We start from the raw sequence: 24,023 nt of genomic DNA, 5'->3' as shown, positions 1-24,023 counted from the left end.
GAATATTTGAATAAATAAAAAGTTCATGGTTCACGAGGAGTGAGGAGTCCATTAAAGTGGTTTGCAAAATGAACGATAGCCACATAAAGCACTTACTTTGGACAACAATGAGGCCCCACCATGAAAAAAGAGCACCAACTAGATTAATGGTCGTTGTGTACCTTTCTATATTCTAATAGAGAGTATGACTTATGAGAGAGTTATTTTAAAATTCAAATAAGATTTTTGCCAATTAAAGAATTATATTCCATCACTTTATATGAATAATAAACGATATAGACAAACTTTAACATTTATGGTTGGATATACAAAAAAAACATAGTCCTTCCAACAACAAAAGAACATAAAGTTACAAAATTGATCAACCCAAAAAGGAGGTTGATCTAACCTATTTGTTAGATGTGGATTGAAATATCCACTTTGTTGCATAAATTTGGATAGACTTGTTTCAACGATGGTTTTATCGTTTTGGAGAGACGTGAGTTTTTTAGAATTAGAGTCCAAATAATGATGAATTTAACACTACTATTAATGCCAAATCTAGTATAGCTCAATTGACATAAGAATATATTATTAATCACGAGATTTGTCATTCAAATCTTCCAACCTCAACTGTACTGAGAAATACAATCCCTAGTAACTACAAGATATAAATTCAAAGTACTTATGGTTTCTTTTATATATATTTGATAATGCAATACTACTAGTCACATTGTGGTGGCCTCTTCAATAAACCTATTAAAGTTTATGAATCTATTAGATACAATAGTAAAAGTTAATTTAGATACAAAAATTGTTTTTATATTTATTAGATCCATTAGTTTTGAAAATGGTTGAATATACCTATTAAACATTGAGTTGAAAATCCATAGACTTATAATACACATTTTGAAGTTTAGATTTTTTTGGAAAGTTTAGAATATTCACAGAATAAATATTTGAATAACGGCCAGACACTTTTAAAATTTTAGAAACATGTTATACGCAAACATTTAAATTTGAAAGTAAAATTTAAATTTTTGCTTCAAAATGATTTTAGGTATAACTTAAAAATATGTTTACTGACTGAGAATGAGAATAAAAAACGTGAAACCCATTTTATTTTCATTCATAGTGTTTTTCAAAATCGTGAACAAGAATAAAACGTGGTCCTAGTTCGATTATGAAAATCTCAATCTAATTCAACGTAAAATAGTGATAAATCTCAATATCATTCTTTATTAGTAGGGCTCATACCTTCTAATTTTTTTTTTTATAGATGGTTCATTTGTAGTATTTTCCATCATTTTGAACCTAAAAAGCTCTCTATATTTTTTTTAAGTCTAGTATTATATATTAGACACAAAATCGAGATATCAGTGGTCTAATATATATATTTTAAAGTTCAAGAACTATATATAACATAAATTGAGACGTTAATAGGTTCTAATTTTAACTTTATATAAAATTGTGCCCCCAAATATTATATCGATGCATCTAAAATTATATTTATATAAACTTATGCTAAATATCTAAAATTCTGATCCTAACATTATATGGTATATAAAAATAATTATTAAAGTGTTTCAATTTAATATGGCCACTACAACTTTGTCACATTTTATAAATTGTTTCTAAACTGGTCTTTTTTTCTTTTCTTTTCTTTTCTTTTTTAATCCAAGGAAAAACACGTGCACACTTTTTCTATTTTTTTTTATCACCAAAACCTTAATACAACTCACAGTTTCTTTAGTTGAACAACATATATGATGAGAAACCAAATCATCAATTTTTAATATAGTAATTAATTACTGAATGTATTGAAATACTACCGGCTAACCTAATATAACAAAAATACATCACAAATAGAGAGAATTGATTAATAATAAAGATCAAATTAAAACATTAAAAACCATTAAAATCAAAGTCAATGAATAAATCTAAAACTGTCAAATAATATCCAAATTAACCTTACACTTTCTTTTAGGTTAATAATTGAAAGTGGCACCTTTGGCAAATTGAGATTACCCTATAACTATACACCATATAAATTAAGTTAATAGTATATATTATATTTTAAGGCAGTCATAAAAACTATCTTAAAGTACGGTGATAGTTGCAATTATATCCTTAAATTTTTATTTTAAAAAATTTAGTCCTTAAATTTATGTAAGTATTAAAATTAAGTCAAATTGAATATTCAAATTTACATAATTGTATAAATTGTAACATTTGTATAAGTTTGATGATTTAATTTTTATCATTTGTAGGTCCACTTTTTACGGTTATTGTAAGCTTGGAGATCTAATTTTAACACTGGTAGAAGTTTAAGGGCCAATTTTTACCATCGAAAGTTTGAGGGCATAATTACAATTACCATCCTATTTTAGAGGTGGTTTTAACAATTTTCCCTATATTTTATTATGGTTATAAATTAATGGTTTAAATCTCATTTTAATCCCTGAACTTTGAAACTTGTTCTATTTTGGTTTATAAACTTTAAAAAACGTCAATTAGTTTCTGAACTTTTAAAAAGTGTGTATTTTAGTCTCTGCTATTAAAATTATGTTAACTCTTCGATAGAAATTTGAGGAAGCTTGTATTTTTTTATGACTAGGGTCTAGATGTATTTAGTAGGATGAAGATGAAGTAAAATGTCAACAATCAACACGCAAGAATACTGAACAACCAAAATTTTGGTATAAAAATATCTTTTAAATTCTCCTGTTTTGCCACCTTATTTAAAATTGAAACTCCAGATTTTTTTTAGCGTGACTAAATTATTTGGTAGTTTGGTCATAAAAAAATACAAGCTACTTCGTCATTTTTGAAAGAGTTAACCAAATCTTAATATATCAAAGATCAAAATAAATGTTTTTTAAAAGTTCAAGGACTAAAACAAATATTCTTAAAAGTTTAAAGATTAAAATAAAATAATATTAAAAATCTAATTTTTAATAATTTAGGCAAAATAAACTCAAAATCAGATTTAAACCATAATAGTTTAAGGCTTAAATAAATGATAATTTAATAGGAGTAGAGTAGATGGGGAGGGGGCGGCTTACGAAGCAAAAGTAATTGAAATCAAAATGGAATTTTGATAACATCAGATTTGATTTCAGCATCCATTTGCGGCGAATCGTCTCGTCGGGCCACGACCGGGCGAGGTTTTTCCGGCTCCACGACGACGAGGACGAAGAAACCAAAGGGCCCATAAATTTCTCTCTTTTCTATTTTTCTTTTTATTTATTTTTCCTCGCAATTTCTGGTCCACATATGAATATCCCTCAGTTTCGTATAGGATTCAACTTACCCCTTTTCCCAATCCATTCCTATTTCTTCTCAGTTTCCGATTTCTTTCCTTCTTCTTAAGAAATACAAGAGTCTCTGCATCAATCGGCTTCAATTTCCTTTCTCCTTGTTCTGGCCATGCGACTCTGGTTTTCCGAGAACTGCCTCTCGAAAGAGGGTTCTTCTTCTTTTCCTGATTCTTGCGCTCAATTCATTGTTTTTTCTTCTGGGTATTTGATTCAATACCATGGCTTCCGATTCTCATGCCCCTACTCCGAGGGGTCTTCTCTGTAATGCTGGAGCTGGTGCTGCTGCTGGTAATTCCATCTCTTTCTCTTTCTCTTTGTTGTCGATTGTTTTGAGTGTATATTTGTGGGATTTCAAACTGAAAGATTTAGTTGTTCCTGATTTATATCTGTTTCTTGCGTTTGTTTGGATGATTGAGAAGAGAGGGGTGGTGGGTAGGGATTTGATCTCTGTTTCTCGATTGGCTTGAGAAGTTTTTGAAATGTATTCTGGAATTCTGTTGCAGGTGTTCTTGCTGCGACGTTTGTGTGTCCTTTGGATGTTATCAAGACTAGATTTCAGGTTCATGGACTACCAAACATTGGTAAAGGTATGCCTTTTCTTTTTGTTTACCGATATGCAGCAATTGGGCTACACTTTGTTTTGCTTCTATTTGCCTCTATCTATTCACATTGCGAAAGTGAGTTGTATTATTGTCTTAGCTATTGTGGGTTGGTTGGAGGGTTTGTATTACAATTGAAGTGCTTTGATTAATTATGATGTTTTTCTTCTGATGGCTTTTGTTCTGTTTTATGTATTCAGGGAGTCTTATAGTTGGTAGTCTGCAACAAATTTTTAATAAGGAGGGGTTACGTGGAATGTATAGAGGTCTCGCACCTACTGTGCTTGCATTACTTCCTAACTGGGCTGTAAGTCCCTTGTTGAATTCCTATTCTGGTTCCTCTTTGTGCACTCGAATCTCATAAAGTTGGTTGTGAAGCAATATTAGCTACCTCAATGTTATTTACTGTGCTTGTGTAACTTCCTTGTGACGTTGAATCCTTGAAACAAACTTTACCTCAGTGTTTTGATTGTGTATAATTTGGCTTGTTTTCATTTCTTAAAGAATAATTGTAGTTAGTTTTCTTTCAATGACACAATATTTGCCTGTGGCAGGTTTATTTCACAATATATGGGCAGCTTAAAACCTTTCTTGGCTCTGATGGTCAGTTTGATCATCCTCTTCTTTTTTCTGTTCCCCCCCCCCCCATTTAACGACTTTTTGTATCTTTTTTCATGGATATTCTCATGGTATATGTGCAGATGAAAATCATCAGCTTTCAATAGGTGCTAATATGATGGCTGCTTCTGGTGCTGGGGCTGCCACAACTATTGCAACGAATCCTCTATGGGTAGTTAAGACCAGGCTTCAGGTAAGGATTTCAAGCTCATTTTCATAATTTTCCTTTTCTCTTTTGAGTAAAAGCTCATGTTTTTTTCATCCAAACTCCTCTACACCAACTTTCTTGTTATATATGTTAAAAAAATCCATTTAATAAGCCTTAGGCCCGTAGCCCAAAAAATCCTGAAAGTGAGCATACTCAAATCTTGCAAATTTCCCTACCCCAAGCCTATCTCCTATCAAGGGATGGTGTTATACTAAAAAAAGTGAAACCAATCAGGAGAGTCCAATCCTTGCCCCTTGAACATGTGGCATGAGGGAGTGTTTGTTGCCATTTGGAAGAATCAAAAGACATCCAAAGGCTTGAAAAGAGTATTCCCGAACCAATCTAGTAAATGCCTAACTAGTTGTGGATTGTCGCATGGGATCCATCTTTGTGGATTGATAGCCATGGAACCTTCTTCTTTGGTTTAATCAATGATGTTGATTTCCCAGTTTGCACCTAGCCAGGCAAAATTATTAAAATCTCCGACTGCTAGCTTGACTTAAAATATGGCATAAATGTAGACATACTAACCTAATGTTTCTAGAAATCTAGTAACATGGTTAGATTGCTCACGAGTTTTGTGTAAGTATAAGGACCACAAAATTGGGGACACTGAAATGTGTTTTAACTTTTAACTGGTCCCCCCACCCCCTATCCAAACAAGAAAAAAAACCCCCCCCCACCGATTTTACAATTTTTTTCATTATGCCTAACATGTTACAATATACATATTTTTTTTGAAAAGGAAACGATCTTTATTAATCATTAAGATTTAGTACAATAGACGTGTACTTGAAAATAAAGACAAATATAAATAACCAAGAAAGAAACCAAAGGATCAGTAGGCACACTACAATATACATATTCTTTAGTAGGTTGAGGGATATTTCTGGTGCATTAGTTTTATTTGAGCATCGATTACCACCATAGGGAATGTGATTTCTGTATTATCATGTCTTGAGGGGAATTACAGTGTGAAATTGCTGTTGGTTTTGTGAGAAATCTTAACAGTTTTGAGTTTGCCCCGTTCTCTGATTTTTTATGATTGGAGAGTGTCCTTGTTACTCTCTACTTTGAGTTTGGTTTGACTCAAAGTTTTCCTCAACTTTTATATTTTTTCTGAAATAAAATTCTTTCTTGTTCATGTCTCTAGATTTACCATGACTTTTACACAGTAGTATTTACTGTTTGTGCTTTTATTGGTTGTTTTAGATGAATCGGGTTCATTTGATAGAAACTAACTCATCCAGTTATGAGTCTTATGACCATAGACTTGGAGTAGTCTAAACTTTTTCTCTTTTATTCTTCAGACGCAGGGAATGAAATCTGGTGTGCTACCATACAGAAATACAGTGTCTGCCTTGAGGAGAATAGCCTCTGAAGAAGGCATTCGTGGATTGTACAGGTTTGCTCTTTATTATTATGTTGCTATTCTTATCTATGTATTTTATATGGATAAGAGGATTATAAGGATGATTAGCTCAAGTCTAACACTCAATACTGTGTTCTACAGCGGTCTTGTGCCTGCTTTGGCTGGTGTAAGTCACGTTGCGATCCAGTTTCCAACATATGAAAAAATAAAAAGTTATTTGGCTAGAAGAGGTAACTGTTTGATAGCCCATTTGATGTCTTCCCTCTAAATCCATTCAGTAAAAAGCTAGCATTAACTTGTTTCGGTAACACAGACAATACGACAACGGACAAACTCACTGCACGTGATGTTGCAGTTGCCTCGTCTGTCTCCAAGATATTTGCTTCCACCTTGACCTATCCACACGAGGTACGATTTTTAATTTGCTTTTTTACCTTTAGATACGCTGTGAATCATCCTATATTGGAGTATATTCCGTCTTCTGAATTTAAGCCTTGTCTTGAAAGAGAAAACATCAGGAAGTAGAGATTTTTCAAATTTCTGTTTTGTCTTATGATCATTGTTCAGATAAAAAACCTTGACATTCTAAAAGTAGGTCATTACTTAGAATTTGGTAATTCATAAAATTTCAGTCTCATTGAGATAAACTCAACTGGGTTTGAATCGCGCAGCACATCCACGATCCAACTGTCTTTGTCCAGAAAAAAATCATGTCATTGCACTCCTCTTGCAGGTTGTACGATCCAGGCTTCAGGAACAGGGGTTTCACTCTGAGAAGCGTTATTCTGGTGTAGCTGATTGCGTAAAGAAAGTATTTCAGCAGGATGGTCTCCCCGGTTTCTATCGAGGGTGTGCAACCAACCTTCTCAGGACAACGCCTGCTGCTGTCATCACATTTACCAGCTTTGAAATGATTCATCGTTTTCTTGTCAACTTATTTCCTCCTGATCCACATCCGCATACATTATGAAGACGAGTAACGTTCATGCAACATTGCAGAAACTAATCAACTCGACTTATTCACTATTCTTTGGGTACACTAATTGGCCCCCCAGTAGTTTGTAGCAGCAACTCAACACATTCTTGCCTCAGTAAAGCTTCAATGTCAGTGTCCCTTCTGGTGAAAGGCAGTTTGCCATTTTTTCCCCTTTAAAACATGACGACGACGAAGAAAATGACAATAATTAGATACACTCTTTTCTAGTTATTTCTATCAGATATACCATCTTTGTCTTTGGAAATTGTTTGATTTGAGACATTCTGAATTGAGTTTATGGTAGTTTTGGTATCTTTGTGAGCTTCACACATCTCTAAAAAGGTTTTTATGGTATCTTGTAAAGCTCGAATATGCAACCAAATTAACACCTTCCTCAAACCAAGTAACAAAATCACCAAACAAATAGCAGTATAGATTTTAATTATGAAAGTTATAGCTATATAACAAATCTGTCACGTTTATTTTTTACATGGGGGAATCGAATCTCAAACCTCGAGCTTGATAAAACAAACACTATATCAGTTGAGCTATGTTTTTGTTGGCTATTATTACATTCTTTCCTTAATATTTGACTCTAGCAATAAATGTGATAGATTCATAGTTATCATATTATATCATATTATTATACTAACAATGTCTATAATGGTAAAAGTAAATGTAGTAGGTCTTACGTAATTTTCAAGCAATTAGATTGAACAGATCAAAAGCATATTCCACAGTTTATTACGATTATATGCAAACAACAAAGATAATCAATTGGGGCCCACTCTTTACTTTTACGTTTTAGTTAGGGGTAAACATGACCTTAATTAAATTTCTTATACCTCCACACTAATATTATATTTTCCTCACTAGTGTATCATATCATGTCATGGTTTTTCTTAATTCAACCCTAGTGAGTTGAGGATAGATCAGATCCAAACCATCTAACTTTAGAATGATAATGAATGTATTTATCTACTACATATTGTTCAGATTCGTCATAGTTTATTTAAATGCACTCATCTTTAGGTATCTCACCCTCACCACATATAAAAAGAATTAAAATATTAAAGGAAAATATACAAAATTAGGTACAACCCAAACACCTAAATATTTTTCTAAAATTACACTAATTATGTGGCCACAATGATCCCAAGCAAAAAGAGAACCAATCCGAACAAAAAGAGACTGAATCTTTATTTACTTTTTGCAGTACTGGAAAACCAAATTCCAACCACAATTCCAACACCTGGTTCACATTCACAAGGAACCCTCTGGAACCTTCTTCGTTCATCTTCTTCCTCTGTTTTAAACCCACGTCGCATCCATGCAATTTCTTTGTCCTTCCTCTGTTCTTCCCGGCCAAAAATGTCCGGTGGTGGTTGTTGTTACTATTCTGTTCTTGGCCTGTGTAAGCAAGCTTCTGCCGATGAAATCCGAGCAGCTTACTGTAAACTAGCCATGGTACGTTTGGTTTTACACAGATTCAACATTTGGAATATAATTATTAATAATAATCTCTGTGTTTATTACTCCATTTTCATTTCTTTGATTCTTTGTAGAAATGGCATCCCGATAGGTGGATCAAAGACCCAGAAATGGCCGCTGAATCTAAAGCCCGGTTTCAGCAAATTCAACACGCTTATTCAGGTCTAAACCCCCCCTCAACAAACATTTATACCTCAACTTCTCTGTTTTTTCTATACAATTGGGACTGAAAATTCAAACCACAAATCTCTTACTATATACTAATTGACCAATACTTTGGCTAAAAATTCAATCACAGATTTTGTTTACTCGGTTCCATAAACCCTCCCAAAGAACAACCATCCACCGATTAAAATCGAAAAATCGGCGGCCAGTTTGATCAGCCATCGATGCCAGCCAACGAATCATCACCCATACCAAAAGTTGATATAAAAAGTTTTAGATTTTTGTTTTAAAAAATTAAGTCTATAAATACTACTTCTATTTTCAAATATTTTCATTTCTTATCTACATTTTACTATTAATTTAAAAAATCAAGTAAAAATTCGAAAATTAAAATTTTTATGTGAAAAGTTATTTTTGTTTTTGAAATTTAGCTAAAAATTCAACCATAAAAATGTAAATCATTTTAAGACTGGAAGAAGTAAACTTAATTTAAAAAAAAAACCGAAAAACAAAATAATTACCCAATGGAATCTCAGAAAACTTTGTAATTTAACATAGCTATTATATTTTATTCATTAAAATTTTAGGAATTATGTCCTAAAAAGTCTAATAAAGTTTTTAACATTATAAAATGATCGAGAGAAGAACTAATGATTAAGTGCAACAATTCTTCTCCTTATTTTACACAAAAAGAAAATTTAATATTTTTTAAGATGGCTACACCCATATTTTATTTGGAGAAAAAATATCTTCATAGTGTTAAAAATACTTTCCCTTAAGGTTAAATCTAAATACCTAATTGTAAGTTGTCTTGTTAATTTTTTAAAATTATTTTTTATAAAAAATATAATATTTCTTTGATGATTAAAAAGAATGCATAGAGACGACTACAATTTAAGATATACCAACTTATTACTTTTTTAGTTTTTTAAGTTTTAAGGATAGCTTTTATTTAGTTCATATTTTTAAAATACATCGATTTTTATTTTTAAGTTTTAGAGTTTAATTTTTATTAGACTCCTCTATTTTAAAATTTTATAATTTTACTTTTGAGTTTAGTTTTTATTTGTTAATGGGAATTTGGTATTTTATTTTTATACGGTGCATAACCAATGATAGCTTTTGGTTCATGGTGTTAAGTTTCAATGAATTAATTTAAAATAATGATGATGTGGTTTCTCCAATTAATTTTAATTATGATGGAATAACGAAAACGAATTTAGTTGTTTTATATTAATTAAGATAATTTTATGATCCATAATAACAGAAAAATCTATGTTTACGCTTTGCATTGTTCTTCCAGTTCTATCAAACAAGGGAAAAAGAAGCATATACGACGCCGGCTTGATTTCATTTCTGACCGACGAGGATGACGAAGTAAGCCACTCTGTTTCAGAACTTTATTTTTTTTTTCGCGTCCAATAATCTCTAAAGCAGATCTGTGATTATTTGTTTAGATGAACAGGGATTCTGCGATTTCATGATCGAAATGGTATCGTTGATGAAGAGCGCCACAGAGCAGGTAAAGAAAAAGATCAATGAATTCATATTCGTTTGGATTCTGCGATCTCAATTTCGATTTTGCATTGAATCGTATTGAATTGACAGGGGAAGAAGAAGAAGAAGAGGAAGAACAGTTTGGAGGATCTAAAAGGATCATTAATGGCGATGATGGGAGCCGATGAACAGGTTGAAGAATTAGGGCTCGACTGGGGTTCTCCTCCTCCACCACCTCCTCTTAATGCTACAAAAAGAAGTCGATTTGTTTTTTTTCTGAGATTTGAAACACGTTTTAGTCCCTAAATTAATTTAGAATTTAGTTGTGAGAATTTAGTATGTATTTTCAGTTTGATAAGAATTTAGGTTACGTTTATCAAACCATAATAAAAATTGGTGTAATAGAAATGAGATTTTAATAGGCATGACTTATAAATTCAATTGGATTCTTTTGATCGCGTTTATCTAAAATTATGAATCTGTCACATTTTACCGTTATCGCTTGATGATAATGGTAATAGTAATGGTAACGGGAGAGATAGTGGATCCCACACAATTAGATTGAATACTTTTATCAAATTACACGATTTGATTACAAATATTAAGGTGGATCCCACATCTCATTATGATTACGGAAAACAAGTAAACAACAACAAAAATAATCAACTAGGGCCACTTTTTACATTAGACTATTTTTTAATTGATGTAGACATGATCTTAGTTTTATTGTAAAAGATATAGTTAGATTTAACAAAATTTCCTATTTTGTTAGATAAGAAAGATTGACATTATTATGAGATTTTTTATGGTATGAATTAAATGGTTACAAATTGTAAAATAACTATACCAAATTGTTACATATTAAAATTGGAGAACTAAATTGTTATTTTAGAAGAAACATATTTTTTGACTTTTTTTTTTTGGTTAAGTATGCAAAGTTGGTTTAGCTAAAATTTGTGTATCTTGTATTATTAAAAAGGTTGAAGTCTGGAGTTAATATGGTTATATAGTTAGAACGTATGTGTTTGGGGTGTTGTGTTGAGTTGTTTAGGTTGAAATTAGAAAGTCTGTATTTGGAGAATATAGTTGAGTTATTTAGGGCTCGTTTGGATTGACTTAATAAAAAAGTATTTTTCAAAAATCTCATTTTTATTTAAACACTTTTGATAAAAACTGATTAAAGTACACTGGAAAAACTATTTTGAATGGTTGCCAAACACTTAAATTTTTTTAAAATGACTTATTTGTTAAATTCAACACTTGAAAATGTATTCCAAACACACCCTTAGTCATAAATATTTGGTGCAGTTTTTTGTAACTCAAAATACATGATTTTCTTGTGGTTATTTTTATATGCTCAACTTTTTGTTCTCCTTCAATTGCACACAAAGTTTCAAAATTTTAACACTTAATTGAGATGTCAACTTAAAATCTTCACAAATATTTTATAATTTTTTAACAAGTTATTATTATGTTTGAGGTAGACAAAATACTCGTTTCATATAAAAATAAAATTACAATACACTTTTACATTAGTGGTATTTTCGAGTGTAATATGCACACAAAAAAAAGTAGACCATCAAGAGGTTTCAGACTTTTTATGGCATCTTATGTCGAATTGTAGGCTATGGTTTATTACGCATGTATGCTAGTGTTAAGAATGCAATCAAAGTCTCACATTGGCTAGATAAGGAAATTATCATGTGTATATAAGAGAGGATAACTAACTTCAATAGTATGAGACTTTTTGGGCGAAACCAAAAGTAAAGTCATGTGGGTTTATGGGCAAAGTGGATAATATCATACAATCGAGGAGATATCTGAAGGTCCATGTCCCTAACAAGTTATCTTAGAGAATTTGAATAAAGAAAGGGACGTAGAATCCTTAGGTGCAGAATAAAGAAGTGGAGACCTCAAAAGATAAGTTAAAAAAAGTTAAATTTGTATGTCAATCTTAGTGTCAATCTCGGGCGAGAGTAGACCAAGAAAAATTATGGAAAATTTGTACGGATGACCCAATTTTTGGGTCCAAAATGTCAAATGATCCATTTTTGAAAAATAATGTCAATTGACCCTCTACTTATGTCATCATGGTATGAGATTACATGAATTTCCCCTGATAACTGTCTCGCTCTCGTTACTTGGATCTCACTCTCATTGTCTGTTTATCTTCCATCGTGTTGTGATTGTTTGTCACTGTATGATTGATTTGACAATTTTCACGAAATCTGTCTATAACTTAAAATCGTTAATACACAACAAAATATGTAATGGTGAATTCTTTAAAATCTAAACTTCATTTGAACTGTCATTTTGTTGAACGAAGATTTATTGAATGAGGTTTTCCAGAGCAGAGTTTTTTGGAACCAAACAGAGTTTTTCAGAATGGAACAAACTTTTCTTGAACTTGGTTTCATTGTGTTTGTAGAAACGTGGTCTAAAAAAAGGTATGTAAATAGACATTGTAAATAGCATAACGAAAGGGGTGCGAGAAAGAGTGACAGCGAGAAAGGTGGAGAAAGCGATAGTGAGAGGCACGAGAGCGAGATACAGCTAGAGTGAGAGCAAGAGGCACGAGAGCGAGATATAATGAGAGCGAGAGAAATTGGGAGTAAGAGTCGCGAGAGCGAGAGCACTTGGGAGCGACAGCGAGAGAGATCCATGTGTATTACTATCTGCTTAATAAAAAAATGTTCTCTTGCTTTGTAGGATGACTGAAAAGTGTGTACTAATTCAATACGGAGGTCATTGGGATGAGAACCAAAATTTTTATGTTGGAAGTGAGCTAACAGGAATCATTGTGCCTATTACCTCGAAGTATGAAGAACTTTTGCAGGGTTGCAAATGAAAGTTTTTCAGAGTTTGATGTTGTTATGAGAGTTAAATATAAGCTTGAATTTGAAGCCCCTCCACAGTACATACGGAATGACGGTGATGTTTACTTTCTTCTTTGGCGGGATGATATTTCTAGAGTTCAGCAATATGTAACACTAAAATCATACCACGACGAAAATGTGAATATGAGTCATGATGGTATAGGTGTAGACAGACAATACGAGACATTATATGAGCTTAATCAAGAAGAGAGTGATATTCCATTGTCTATGAACACTCAACCATCAACATTATCAATAGACAATAACAACATTCGTGCAGTGGACTTGGAAAGAGAAACTCAATGTAATGGACCTGTGCTTGGTAATGAGAGATCGACAGGCTTGAATTTTATGGATTGTGGTCCTTCAGAAGAGTATGATCCTTTCGTGGTTGATAATGAAAGATCAGTAGGATTGAATTCTATGGACTGTGGTCCTTCAGAGGTGCATAGACCTGCAGTGGCTGTTATTGAGAGATTAGCAGGATTGAATTCTATGTCTTCATGTCGTAGAGGGGAATTGATTATGCCTGACACCTCTTCATCCGAGACAGATGTTGAAGTTGGTCAATTTTTTTTTTTTTTAGTAAGAATGATTTAAAAATGAGATTGTCTATTTTGTACATAAATAATAATTTTGAATATAAGGTAAGGAAGTCAACTAAGTCTTTGTTTACTGTTAAATGTATAGAGGATAATTGTAAGTGGAGCCTTTGTCTAGTTAAAATTCCAAGGCGTGACATATTTAAGATCAAGAAGTATAAGCGGTCGCACACATGTTTTATTGGAATTTTAAATCATGACCATAGACAAGCAACGACTGTGGTAGTTGGTGAACTAAACAAAGACAAGTTTACAGGCATAGGACATGTTTATAAATCTCGTCACATCGTTGAGGATATGAGGAAAGAGTACGACGTAAACAAAGTTACGATAAGGCATGGCGTGCAAGGGAAACCGCTTATGCTCTCGCTAGGGGTACTCCAGAAGAGTCGTATGTTGTTTTACATGCATATGGTGAAGTGTTAAAAATGGAGAATCCAGGTACAAGGTTTGAAATCGAACTTGAAAATGATGTCCATTTCAAGTACATGTTTATGGCATTAGGACCTTGTATTAGAGGTTTTTCAAGTTGTCGGCCTGTGATAATTGTTGATAGATCGCATCTGAAAAGAAAATACAAAGGAACCATGTTGGTCGGCGTCTCCATGGATGGCAACAACCAAGTTTACCCACTAGCATATGCCATAGTGGACAATGAAACTGATTGAGCTTGGAAGTGGTTTATGTCGAACTTGAAGTGTGCCATTGGAGAACCCTCTAACTTGGTGTTCGTGTCCGATCGAGTGGTATCTATTGGCAATGCCATTCGTGCAGTTTTTCCCACAACATTTCATGGATTGTGTACCTACCACCTAGAAAATAATATTTTTTCCAACTTTAAGGACAACACAATTGTTGGGATGTTCAAGGATGCAGCCAGGGCATTTCGCATGTCAGAGTTCCAAGCACACTGGAACCAACTACATACTTTTCGAAATGGTGCAGTATCGAAATATTTGGAGGATATTGGTCTTAAAAGGTAGGTGCGTGTTTACCAAACAGAACTAAGATACGATAACATGATGTCCAATAGTGCAGAGTATTTCAATTCATTGACCAAAGAATATCGACAGCTGCCCATAATGTGCTTGTTGGAACATGTTCGAGACCTCATCCAGTCATGGTTTTATGAACGGAGAAATTATTGGGCATCTCGAACGACGTCACACTCAAACTACTATAAAAATTGATTAGCAATTGAGTGTGACAAGGGTAGATGATATCAAGTTGAGCCGATTGATTGTTATAGGATCCATGTACGGGATAATCGATTGAACAGTATTGTAAACCTCCATACGAAGGAATGCACATGCAAGGAATTTGACTCACTTGGTATCCCATGTTCGCATGCAATTGTGGCTGCGCGAGAACGAAACATCCCCATCCATGGTTTGTGCATTCCATTCTATAGCGTCGACTCCCTCATAGCTGCTTATGCAGAGCCCGTAAATCCACTCGGTCACATATCTGAATGGAAGAGACCTCCGGGATATGTGGAAAAGCATATTGCACCTCCTAGAAGAATGGTACAAGTCGGACGACGAAGAGTACAAAGAATACCATCAAGAGGAGAACAACGCAGACAAATAAAATATGGTAGGTGTGGGAACTATGGGCATAATTGGCAAAACTACAGTGAACCGCTCACGTCCGAGTGACCTATTGATTCTAATCCAAATGATTCAAATGTCGGTCAATTGTAATTATCTATGTGCCACTTGTCTATTCACGAATCCTCAAAACTGTAACTTTCTATGTGCCACTTTAATCCTCAAAACTGTAATTTTCTATGTGCCACTTGTCTATTCACAAATCTCTTCAAATGTATCGCTTATCTCGCTCTCCCTTTTATAAGGTTATTTAAATTGTTGCTATTCGTGAACAATTCTGGAAACGTCCCGCTCTTGCGAATCTTGCTCTCACTAATCTCGCTATCGCTAATCTCGCTATCACTTGTAATCCATTTTAAAATGTCTCACTTATAAGTTTGATTACTAAAGTTTGTCTATTCATGAATCTCTTCAGATGTCTCGCTTATCTCGCTCTCCCTTTTATAAGTGTAATTAAATTATGGCCTATTCGTGAACCATTCTGGAAACGTCTCGCTCTCGTGAATCTCGCTCTCGCTAATCTCTCTATCACTTGTAATCCCTTTTAAAATGTCTCGCTTATAAGTTTGATTACTAAAGTTTTTCTATTCATGAATCTCTTCAGATGTCTCGCTTATCTCACTCTCCCTTTTATAAGTGTAATTAAATTGTTGGATATTCGTGAACCATTCTGGAAACATCTCGCTCTCGTGAATCTCGCTCACGCTAATCTCGCTATCACTTATAATCCCTTTTAAAATGTCTCGCTTATAAGTTTGATTACTAAAGTTTGTCTATTCATGAATCTCTTCAGATGTCTCGTTTATCTTGCTCTCCCTTTTATAAGTGTAATTAAATTGTTGGCTATTCGTGAACCATTCTGGAAATGTCTCGCTCTCGCTAATCTCGCTATCACTTGTAATCCCTTTTAAAATGTCTCGCTTATAAGTTTGATTACTAAAGTTTGTCTATTCATGAATCTCTTCAGATGTCTCGCTTATCTCGCTCTCCCTTTTATAAGTTTAATTTAACTTGGCTATTCATGAATGAATATTCTATATTCACGGTAGTTCTGCACTAACATGAATATATTCATGAATGAATCTTCTATATACATAATATACATGTAGGTCAATAATATGGAGTGTTCGTCCACAATTGACATGCCAATTGCATCTTATAGTCAGTCATCTAATCCTGAGTTATTACATATGGGGCACTACTAGTCACTAAATGTTCTAAGAATTTTACAACAAATATTCCACAATCTAACGACCTATGCTATGTATTCGTAGAGATAGGTTGGGATATATTCCAACGAGTAGTTTCGATGTCCGGCTTCCAACGTTTCAAGTTACAGTAGTGAAGAAGCGATGGTAAGGTGTAAGTCAACAGTTTAAGGAAAGACTCCATCTTCTTCTTTGATGCCATGGACGATAGTGAATCAAATATGAACAACCGACCTCTATTTAGATGAATGCTATCAACATCCAATGTTGATCGATGTTTGTTGCCGTATATACGAAGTCTACATTTGACCACTTGACATCGAATTTACCCATGACATAATCCGGTAACGTCTCTTCCCCCCATGCTACAGCATCATCCAAAGTCGACTTGTTCTTAATGTGTTTGTAGACCTCATCTTGAGAATTTAGGCGACTCTACATGGTGAAAAGAACATTAAAAACACATAATAGTCAACCAATGTATTCCTATTCAAAAGTGCAGTAAATGATTACCGTTATTCCAATTGGTAGGATGGTGAAGCGGGCACACATGTCTGGTCGCCTATAGAATTTATCTTTCATGAACTGAAATAAGATATTTAAGGTCTGCATCTAAAACAAGATATACGTAAGGAGAGGGGAGTAAACTGTATGTACTTGGTAAAAAGGACAAGGATCGTAAACTTACGTCACACTAAACCCATGAACTTGGTTCAGTCAACTCCTGGAAAAAGGATTTGGATAATGGCTGAATTGCATTTTCTTGAACCTCGTTGTCCGTATTCTTATCGGCAATCCAGTTCACCATTTCCTTGAATATAACAACTGGAACTTCATGCTCCAAGGAGTATTGGATCATCGCTTTAAACTGTATCGTAGGTACCCCAAAGAGAGGGTACTTAATAGTTGAACGATCCAAAGGAAGTTGAACCATTTCCTTCTCTTTTGTTATTTTCTTTTTTGGTTCGACGAGAGGTGTGCATTTATCAACGACCTTTCTCTTACATATTTTTTTTTTACTCTCTACCATAACCTATAGAAATATAACAAAATAGTGAACATGTTGAATAACAAATATGAAGAAAGAAATTTTCGAATCACATAATGATCATACCTGTGAATCGAGATGTAGGGTGTTAGAGGAGGTCGTGATATCAAGCTATACAGATGAATTGAGAGGTAGAGGTGGGATCAGTGACTTAGGTGGAGGTGGGGTAGGTGACTTAGGTGGAGGTGGGTGATAACTTGTAAAAATACAAGTTATCTTTGCCCTTAAGTTAGAACAATTAGGGTTTTTAATGATAAACTCTCCTCATTTTTAATAGAAACGAATAGATTTACTTAAACAATAGCAATTTCATGTAAAAGAAGTTTATCACTAAAAATCGCGGCGCTAACGCACTACTTTGCAGAAATTCAACGCAAGAACTGACAATAACGCATTAGACAAGGGCTGCAGGAAACGCGCTAACACATGAGCCATGCGTCGGAGGGAATTCAACGCATAGAAGATTCATTGCTCTAGGCCTGTCTCTTATACACATCTAGATGTGTATAAGAGACAGGTATACAACGAGATTGAGCCAAAGAACTACAAGAGATTGTATTCTTTGGTTTGACTCAGTCTCTCTCTTAATATCATTTTCATTTCATTGTGATTGAATATAGTTCTTCGTAAAGACTCATTGATCCTTTATAAAATTCATATATTTGATCATCACTTTTGTTATTGTTTATCTTCTGTTTATGTTGAAAGCATTAGTACTTCATGCATAATTCTGTTCCAATGCCTAAACCAACTTGACAACTTGGTGAAAGCTTCTTTACCTAGTTGTTCGAAAGAATAGCTAAGCCGCATTAAATAGAACGCCTAGTACAGCTAGAGATAGACTTACTAGTATTTCTTGCATTCTAGGTTAGACGCATGCACCCTAGAGATAGGCTTGTATGTTATTCGCATTGAGAAGTGTTGAATGATGTCTAACGCATGATCAGAAAGATAAGCAACCCATCCCATTTCATCCACGATACATCAGTTGTGTGCAATTATCTTTAACTGGTGCATCCACCTACTTAAATTCCATTTTCACATGATCCGTCATTTTCCACTCAATTCTTTTGTATTGTCTTGCACAGACATAGCATGTTAGTATAAATAACATATTTCTCACATTTATTAGGAAAAACCTCCTACTGTAAGTACAACACATAATCTGTGTTAGTGAAACTGAATCCCTGTGATCGACCCTGGACTTTCTAGGAACCTAGATTAGATTTATACTTGGGTTTAATCTAGGAAAACTTGGAACGTTATTATAAGGAGTTGTGTGCCTTCTGTGTATAATACTAACGCCTCAACGCGTTGCATTCATTTACGCATCAAGGCAGAACGCAACATTTAGACTTTATTCTTCTAATTTGTTTTACTTTATACACTCTTAAAGCATCTCACGATAGCAAGCGAACAGGTTTTTGGCGCCGTTATCGGGGATTCAGCAACAAGAACTAACCAGAAATTTCGTTTGTATTTGTTGTAGGGACATTTCAATTAAGTGAAGTATTACAAGCTACGCCTAGGCTTGTGAAAGTGTATGAACAGGGAGAACACTTCTGAGTTCAGATACAACCCCGAGATTGAACGGACCTTCTGGTGTAGGAATCGATCCAACCGTCGTTGAAGGTTGAGGCTCAGTTACTCAGATAGCAAGAAAGGGAAAGAGCAATGGCGGAAGAACAACAAAATTTGCAACTAGCTCAGCAACTGGCCAAGCTGCAAAGAACCCAATCTTGATGGCAAACAACAACACACGTCCTATGAGAGAATACGTGTCTCCTATGCTATATGATTTCTCTCCAGGAATCATATATTCGACGCCTGATAAAACCAATTTAAAATGAAATCTGTTATGCTCCAAATGCTCCAGACTGCTGGGCAATTTGGAGGTAGTAGTGGCGAAGATCCTCATGCCCATATGAAGCGTTTCCTGGAAATGTGCAATTCCTTTGTGATTCCTCGAATCACACCAGAGGCAATCAAGCTCTCCTTGTTTCCCTATTCTTTGCGAGACGACGCAAAGCAATGGGTGAGTTCATTAGAGCCTGAGGAAATCACCACATGGGAAAAGTTGGTGGAAAAGTTTATGCAGAAATACTTCCCACCTACCACCAATGCGAGAAGGCGTTGGGAAATCATGAACTTTGAACAAAAAAGACACTGAGACCTTGAGCGCTGCATGAGAGCGTTTCAAGGGCTTTGGTCAAGAACTGCCCGACGGACTACCTTTGACTATTCAGATGGAGACGTTTTATGGCGGACTAAACATGGTGTCACAGATGGCAACAGATGCAGCAGCAGCCAAAGAACTGATGGAAAAATCCTATATTGAAGCTAAAGAAATATTAGACCGCATTGCCAAATATAACATGGAATGGGTAGATGACACATACGATGGAAGAAATGATAGGAGAAGAATATCTCAGAACATTAACGCTGTTGATGCCAACGCGATAGCCACGATTTCCACTCAAGTGGCTACCATGACCAGCCTTCTACAGAACATAACCCCAGGTAACGCACCAAACCAGCAGAAGGTGAATCAAGTGGAGGCATTTGGGCAACCTGTGGTAACCTGTGTGGGATGTGGAGATTTTCACTTATATGCTGAGTGTCCTCAAAACCCTCAGTCAGTATGTTTCATCAAGAATAACCCATTTTCTAATACTTATAACCCTAGATGGAGAAACCATCCAAATTTTTCTTGGACAGGAGGAAATCAACAAGAGCACCACCCAGGCACGAGCCATCAGCAAAGGAATGGACCGCTGCCTGTCTTTCAGCAAACGCATCAACAGCATCAACAACCCTTCAATAGAGGTGGCCACGCATCGAGTTTTGGAACTCCGCTGGAAAACTTATTGAAGGAATACATATCTCAGAACGACGCTATGCTGAAGAGCCAGGCGTCATCAATTAAAAACCTGGAAATCCAGGTGGGGCAGATTTCAAGCGAGTTGAAAAGTAGGCAGCCAGGCGTTCTACCTAGCAATACAGAGACATCTAGGAATAATAACGGGAAAGAGCAATGTCACGCAGTGACGTTGCGAGTGGAAGAGCCCTTGTAGAAAGAAAGATGAATCCAAGAAACAATAGTCCTTCGAAAGAACGCATTACATGTTCAACGGATCAGGAAGAGAGAACGCTAGAAAATACAAGCCATTTGGAAACCAGCACGTCTAACGTGGGAAAGTAGGAGGTGCCTCTGAACGCACCATTCCCCAGGCGTCTGATGAAGAAGAATGATAAACATCAGTTCAAGCGCTTTCTCGAGCTCCTAAAGCAGCTGCACATCAACATTCCACTCATAGAAGCTTTGGAGCAGATGCCAACATACGTGAAGTTTTTGAAAGAAATTTTGACGAAAAAGAGAAAAGTCAGTGAGAAAGAAGTAATAGCACTAATGCAGGAATGCAACATGTTAGTAAGCAACATGCTACCATAGAAGTAGAAGAACCCAGGGAGCTTCACAATTCCTTGTTCAATTGGAGGATTAGATGTAGGTCATGCATTGTGCGACCTAGGAGCGAGCATCAATCTCATGCCCCTTTCAGTTTTTAAGAAATTGAGAATTGGCGAGGCATAACCTACTTCTATCACCCTTCAACTCGTTGACAGGACAATTAAGTACCCAGAAGGGAAGATTGAAGATGTTTTGGTGAAGGTTGACAATCTCATATTCCTAGCAGACTTCATTATTCTGGATTATGAAGCAGATAGGGAGGTTCCAATCATCCTTGGACGCCCTTTCTTGGCTACTGGGAAAGGTCTGATTGACGTGCATAAAGGTGAGCTAACCATGCGCATGGATCATGAAGAGGTGAAATTTAATGTGCTTAACGCATTAAAATTCCCAAACAGTGATGATTGTCAGCTAAACAATATTGATTTGACTGAAGAAAAGACTCGAGTATGTGAAGTTCTTGCGTTAGAGGGAACCTTGAAGGAATCTGAGCCGCCAAGTTTGAGTGAGCGGCAGACAAAACCAATGCGTCCTTCACTCGAACAACCACCTGAACTTGAATTAAAATAGTTACCCGGACATTTGAAATATGCTTTTCTTGGAACTAATAATACATTGCATGTTATCATTTCCGCTAATCTCACAAAGCCTAATGAAGATTCACTCTTGCAGATGTTGAAGAGACATAAATACGCAATAGGGTGGATGCTTGCAGATATTTGTGGAATAAGTTCATCCTATTGTATACACAAAATTATGCTGGAGGAAGGGAAGACGGGGTCAATCGAGCCTAAAAAAAGGTTTAACCCCATTATGAAAGAAGTGGTCAAAAAGGAGATTCTGAAATGGCTGGATGTGGGAGTTATTTATCCAATATCCGACAGCAGTTGGGTTAGTCCAGTTCAATGCGTTCCCAAGAAAGGGGGAACGACCGTGATAGTAAACAACAACAATGAACTCATTCCTTCAAGAACTGTCACAGGCTGGCAAATTTGTATGTATTATCGAAAACTCAACGCAGCAACTAAAAATGACCACTTTCCTCTCCCTTTCATCGATCAGATGCTTGATAGACTTGCAGGTAAAGAGTTTTATTGTTTTCTCGATGGTTATTCTGGTTACAACCAGATTTTAATAGATCTGAAAGATCAAGAGAAGACCACGTTCATTTATCCCTCTGGCATTTTTGCATTCAGACGCATGCCCTTTGGGTTATGCAACGCACCAGGGACATTTCAATGCTGTATGATGACCATTTTTTTTGACTTCCGGGAGAAGACCGTGGAAGTCTTCATGGATGAATTTTCAGTCTTTGGAGACTCATTCCAGTCATGACTGGATAACTTAGAAGCCATCCTCGCTCGGTGCGAGAAAACAAACTTAGTACTGAATTGGGAAAAATGTCACTTCATGGTGACAGAAGGAATTGTTTTAGGGCATAAAGTATCCAAGGCTGGCTTGGAAGTGGATGGAGCCAAGATTGATGTAATAGCAAAACTTCCACCACCAACGAATGTCAAAACGCTAAGAAGTTTTCCAGGACATGCTAGCTTCTATAGACGGTTCGTCAGAAGCTTTTCTCAAATTGCGCGACCTCTGAGCACATTATTGGAGGCGAATCGACCCTATGTTTTTTACGAAGACTGCACTGACGCGTTCGAAACCTTGAAGTATGCGTTGACAACAGCCCCAGTGTTAATAGCACCGGACTGGACGCAGCGTTTCATTCTTATGTGTGACGCGAGTAATGTCGCAGTGGGAACTATGTTAGGGCAGAAGAGGGGAAACTTGATACATCCCATCTCCTACGCGTCCAAAACATTAAACGACTCTCAAGAACACTATACAACTACTGAGAAAGAGATGTTGGCTATAGTATTCGTTATTGAAAAATTTTGTTCTTACTTAGTTGGTGCATCAGCCACCATATAAACCGACCACTCAGCCATCAAGTTCCTGATAAGAAAGAAGGACGCAAAGCCGAGACTGATAAGATGGGTTCTACTACTACAGGAATTTGACGTTGACATCCAAGACAAAAAGGGAACAGAAAATCAGGTGGCTGACCACCTGCCCAGGCTTGAAAATCAAGAAATGCAAGTCCAGGAAAACGACATCAAGAACGCATTCCCTGATGAGAGCCTGTTTAGAATTGAAGGCAGAGAACCTTGGTATACTGATATAGTTAATTACTTGACCACCAGTTCCCTAAAAACTTCAATTCCCAACAGAAGAAACGACTAGTCCATGACAGTAATTTTTATTTCTAGGACGAACCATTTCTATACAACAAGGTCTAGACTCTATACTGCGTTGATGCGTCCCAGAGGAGGAGACACAACGCATCCTAGCCGAGTGTCATAATTCTTCTTATGGTGGGCATTTTGGTGGGCAAAGGACCACGACGAAAGTCCTTCAATGTGGTTACTTTTGGCCCACCATTTTTAAGGATGCACGAGAGTTTGTTCAAAATTGTGACCCCTGCCAACGCACAGGGAATATTTCTCCAAGGGACACAATGCCCTTGAATAATATTCTTGAAGTGGAGTTGTTTGATTCTGGGGCATAGATTTTATGGGCCGTTCCTTCTGTCTTGTGGTCACCAATATATCCTGTTGGCTGTAGACTGTGTATCTAAGTGGGTAGAGGCAGTAGCCTGTGCCATAAATGATGCGTCTACTGTATCTAAATTTCTTATCAGGAATATTTTCACACGCCATGGAACGCGGAGAGCTCTGATAAGCAATGAAGGTACGCATTTTATCAATCACATCGTTTCAAAATTACTTGCAAAATATAATGTCAGGCACAAGATTGCTACCGCTTACCACCCTCAGACAAACTGCCAGGCAGAAATTTCAAATTGAGAAATCAAATCAATTATGGAAAAAGTCGTCAGCACAATGCGAAAAGATTGGGCGTAGAGGCTGGATGAAGCACTCTGGGCCTACAGGACTACATACAAAATGCCTATAGGTATGTCTC

At 35.7% G+C, this 24,023-nt stretch overlaps 2 protein-coding genes across 2 annotated transcripts; both read left to right on the top strand.

Moving 5' to 3' along the window:
* The first annotated feature begins 3,096 nt into the window (after positions 1-3,096).
* Positions 3,097-7,397, top strand: LOC120084410 (nicotinamide adenine dinucleotide transporter 1, chloroplastic). The gene is made up of 9 exons (XM_039040182.1): positions 3,097-3,587; positions 3,803-3,886; positions 4,099-4,205; positions 4,453-4,501; positions 4,600-4,709; positions 6,035-6,129; positions 6,238-6,326; positions 6,410-6,504; positions 6,830-7,397. The coding sequence occupies exons 1-9, from the start codon at positions 3,518-3,520 to the stop codon at positions 7,064-7,066; spliced, it is 936 nt and encodes a 311-aa protein (XP_038896110.1). The 5' UTR covers positions 3,097-3,517; the 3' UTR covers positions 7,067-7,397.
* An 893-nt stretch (positions 7,398-8,290) lies between these two features.
* LOC120086588 (chaperone protein DnaJ-like) lies at positions 8,291-10,678 on the top strand. Its single transcript, XM_039043314.1, has 5 exons — positions 8,291-8,539; positions 8,638-8,725; positions 10,032-10,105; positions 10,194-10,250; positions 10,337-10,678. The coding sequence occupies exons 1-5, from the start codon at positions 8,444-8,446 to the stop codon at positions 10,529-10,531; spliced, it is 510 nt and encodes a 169-aa protein (XP_038899242.1). The 5' UTR covers positions 8,291-8,443; the 3' UTR covers positions 10,532-10,678.
* Positions 10,679-24,023: the final 13,345 nt, after the last annotated feature.

Source organism: Benincasa hispida, chromosome 9 (assembly GCF_009727055.1).
Source record: "Benincasa hispida cultivar B227 chromosome 9, ASM972705v1, whole genome shotgun sequence".
NCBI lineage: Eukaryota > Viridiplantae > Streptophyta > Magnoliopsida > Cucurbitales > Cucurbitaceae > Benincasa > Benincasa hispida.
This window is presented reverse-complemented; position numbering and strand designations above follow the sequence as displayed.